This window comes from Dioscorea cayenensis, chromosome 15, assembly GCF_009730915.1.
Source record: "Dioscorea cayenensis subsp. rotundata cultivar TDr96_F1 chromosome 15, TDr96_F1_v2_PseudoChromosome.rev07_lg8_w22 25.fasta, whole genome shotgun sequence".
NCBI lineage: Eukaryota > Viridiplantae > Streptophyta > Magnoliopsida > Dioscoreales > Dioscoreaceae > Dioscorea > Dioscorea cayenensis.
The window spans coordinates 4,190,272-4,194,027 of record NC_052485.1 but is presented as its reverse complement, the minus strand read 5'-3'; the positions used below and the strand labels follow the sequence as shown (position 1 = coordinate 4,194,027).

Here is a 3,756-nt window from a genome sequence, read left to right as displayed (position 1 = left end):
CTATGGTAAGTTAGTGCGTGGGTCCCTATGTAACAAACTCTACCACAAATAACAAGCAACCTCTCTCTTTAACTAATTATCTATAAATTCAAGTCTTTCTTCATGAATGAAGGCCATAAAAATTTATAACTCATCATATGGCTTTGCTAAAGCTAATTCCATTGACATTCTCTTTCCTTATGCTTGTTGCCTTTAATGATTTATCTTTATATTCATATGGGATAAGGATAGAAGGGGTCATGAAGCATAGTATTGATTATGATTCCTCTTCTTCATATAATAAAAGCAGTACTGATTGATGTGGAGGATTATGGGGCTAAAGGTGATGGAAGAGATGATAGTGAGGTATATATATATATATATATATATATATATATATATATATATATATTAATTTATATCAATGTGCTTCCTTTTTCATATATGTTATCAAAGTTATATATATATATATATTGATGGTTAATTTGTGTTAATATTTCAGGCATTTGAGAAAGCATGGGGAGTAACATGTTCTTCATCACAACCAGTTACTTTTATGGTTGCTAGTGATAAGAAGTACAAACTAAAGCCACTCACTTTCCAAGGGCCATGTAAATCCAATGTCAAAGTGATGGTGAGATATACACATAAATAAATGCAAATACTTCCATTCAATGTTAATAATTAATTATCATCGATATTTAACATCGAAATGTATTTGATATTTTTAATTGTTACATTAATTAGTAAGACCTCTATTAATTTGTATATATATGTAAATATGATTAATTAGCTGATATATATGTTAAAGAGTCTAGTATATATGATATTAGTGTAAGTTAATATATATATTTTTTTACCTTTTCAAATTTAGTGATTTTTATTGAGTGATCGAATTACAGATCGAAGGATCGATTGAAGCTTCTTCAGATCAATCGGATTGGGATGGAAAGGATGAAAGACATTGGTTGCTGTTTGATGAGATAAATGATCTTGAAGTAGGAGGTGGTGGAACTATAGATGGAAATGGAAACATATGGTGGCAAAACTCATGCAAGATCAAAACATCACTTGTAATTTTGACACTTAAAATTTGTCAACTCAATCATTTTAGATATATTTGTTAAAATGAGTACTAATCTAGCGTTTTTTCTATTTTTTCCTCTTCAGCCTTGTCGCGATGCTCCTACGGTATGGAAACTATAAGTTCCAATGAATGTTTATATCTGATATATATAAAGATCATTATGGTCATGAAATTAATGAAATTTTTTTGTCTTTTCATATTATTATTATGTTTTAAAACAGGCAATGACATTCTCAAATTGCAAGAATTTGAAGGTGAATGACTTGAGCATAAGAAACAGTCAACAGATTCATGTATCATTTGAAAGCTGCAGCAATGTTCATGCCTCTCAACTTTCAATTAGTTCACCTGAATCAAGTCCAAACACTGATGGCATTCATGTTACCGGCACACAAAACATAAATATAACGAATTGTGCCATTCAAACAGGTACAAACTTTTATCAAATTTAATTATCAGCACAATAAAAACATGTTGAAATTATTCATATTTATCCTTTGGCACACTAATTTTTCATATTTATTTACTATTGAATTCTCCAAGTTGTCTCTCTTTTTCATTTAACTTTTATATCTTATATTGAACGCTCTTTCAATGTACTTGTAATTTCATAAAGTTTTTCAAACACTTAATTGTCACATTCTTTACATGATGCATATATATATAAACTCACAGTTTGTATATATTTATTAATTATCAGTTTTTTTCTTTAATAAAATCTCAAGAGTTCATCATAAAGTTCAGACAAAAATAATATGTTTTCAATAGTAGTTCATTCAAATACAAAACTAATTAGTGGCAATCTAATAATCTTATTGCATACTGAATTCTCTAAGCATATATATATATATATTGATTTATTTTGTTTGTAACCTTGAAGGAGATGACTGTATATCAATAGTGAGTGGATCACAAGGAGTGAAAGCCATGAGCATAACTTGTGGTCCTGGTCATGGCATCAGGTTTGAAGAAACCCTAATTAATTCTTAGCATGTATATACATATATATATAATGGTTCTATATGATATGAATGAATTAATTTTATGACGAATATATATGTGTGACAGTATTGGAAGTTTAGGATCTGACGACTCTGAAGACTATGTTTCTGATGTGATGGTGGACACAGCCACGCTCACTGGCACCACAAATGGAGTCCGGATCAAGACTTGGCAGGTTATCTTTCTCACATTCAAATCAACATTCAAATCAACGAATCAACTCATATTTGGGGAAGAAAATAAAAAATAGTCAAATATTATTTTGTCTGCATTAAAAAAGTCTTTGATTTAAATGAGTATACTGGTTTTGTCCATAAAAACAGTCTCAAATACTTAGGCTTGAAAGGTATATAGGAGCCACATGATATTTTTTTATTTTTTTCCTCTTTTCCTGTAAGACTATTTACTACAAATGCTTTACAATTAAAAGTTAAGATCATGGTATTTGATGTGGTTGATATATATTAATACGTAATATTTTTAGTAGTGTCATTTCATATTTGTATTTACAAAAGTGTGATTTTAATCTCTAAAATAATTTAAATACTTATTGATCAACCTTGAGATGAGGATTGGTTTTTAATAATTCTTTTAATCAATATTGAAATTTATTTAATATATTCTTAATTTTATGTTAATTTGGATGGTAAAGAAAGCTACATCATAGAAAATAACTCATAGAGAATTATATCACTTTTCAGATGTGACTATCTAGAGTATGGTAAATAGTTAATTTGTTAATTATTACATCAATATGTTTGAGTTAATAATATCACCATCTCACCTTTCGTTTTTTCTTTTAAACAATAATTGAACAGGGAGGCAGTGGATATGCGAAGCGCATTACTTTTCAGAATATCAACATGAATAATGTTGAAAATCCAATAATCATTGATCAAAACTATTGTGATTCTAAGAGACCGTGCGATGAACAGGCATATTATTTTTCATTATCATTTTTGGCTTTTTATTTATTTAACTAAATAACTACTCATACTCATTCAAGTAAACTTGTTGCAGAAATCTGCAGTGGAAGTGAGCGACATTTTGTATAAGAACATCAAAGGAACAAGTGCATCAGAGATTGCTGTAGATTTTCAATGCAGCAAGAGTGTTCCATGTCACGGCATTGTGTTGCAAGACATTAATTTGGTCAAAGAAGGAGGTGGAACGACCAAAAGTTCATGCAAAAATGTTGAGTGGACTAAAGAGGCACAGACTTTACCTGAGCCTTGTGATGCAAACTATTGATAAAAGAATTTAAAAATGAATCCTTTAAAATTAACATTGTTTGTAGAAATATATAATTAGCATTTATGGTTATGTTGCCATGTGGTATTATTACTATTTTCATAATTTATTTACACACTGATGATTGTGGAATAAAAGTGAATTTATTAATTTATACATTAACATTTTTGATTGAGTTGTTCATTTTTTTTTTTTAAAAAAAAAATTGTTCTTGTGTTTTATTTAGGAGCAAGTGAGAAACTAAGGAATTAACTCGAGTTCTTGACTTTTGCTTGATGCATAATAAATTTTATTAAAAAATACTCACTTTTTTTATTTTTAATCATCAAAAGAACAAAAAGAAACACCTTGTTTGTTTTTGTTCAAAAATTTTGTGAATCCAGACGGTGTCTTCCGTCTATTTAGACTTTTTTCTACTTTTTGTTTCTATGTTTTAT

General features: G+C 28.7%; 1 protein-coding gene across 1 annotated transcript; it reads left to right on the top strand.

Annotated features, from left to right (window-relative positions):
- The first annotated feature begins 258 nt into the window (after positions 1-258).
- LOC120277597 (polygalacturonase-like) lies at positions 259-3,319 on the top strand. The gene is made up of 9 exons (XM_039284457.1): positions 259-345; positions 482-613; positions 882-1,052; positions 1,150-1,170; positions 1,288-1,495; positions 1,947-2,028; positions 2,135-2,243; positions 2,887-3,003; positions 3,089-3,319. The coding sequence occupies exons 1-9, from the start codon at positions 259-261 to the stop codon at positions 3,317-3,319; spliced, it is 1,158 nt and encodes a 385-aa protein (XP_039140391.1).
- The last annotated feature ends 437 nt before the right edge of the window (positions 3,320-3,756 follow it).

Coding starts and splice junctions, on each gene's coding strand:
- LOC120277597 (XM_039284457.1), top strand. CDS start 259: ATGATTCCTCTTCTTCATATAATAAAAGCAGTACTGATTGATGTGGAG. Junction 614..881: donor AATCCAATGTCAAAGTGATG/GTGAGATATACA, acceptor ATCGAATTACAG/ATCGAAGGATCGATTGAAGC. Junction 1,496..1,946: donor GAATTGTGCCATTCAAACAG/GTACAAACTTTT, acceptor GTAACCTTGAAG/GAGATGACTGTATATCAATA.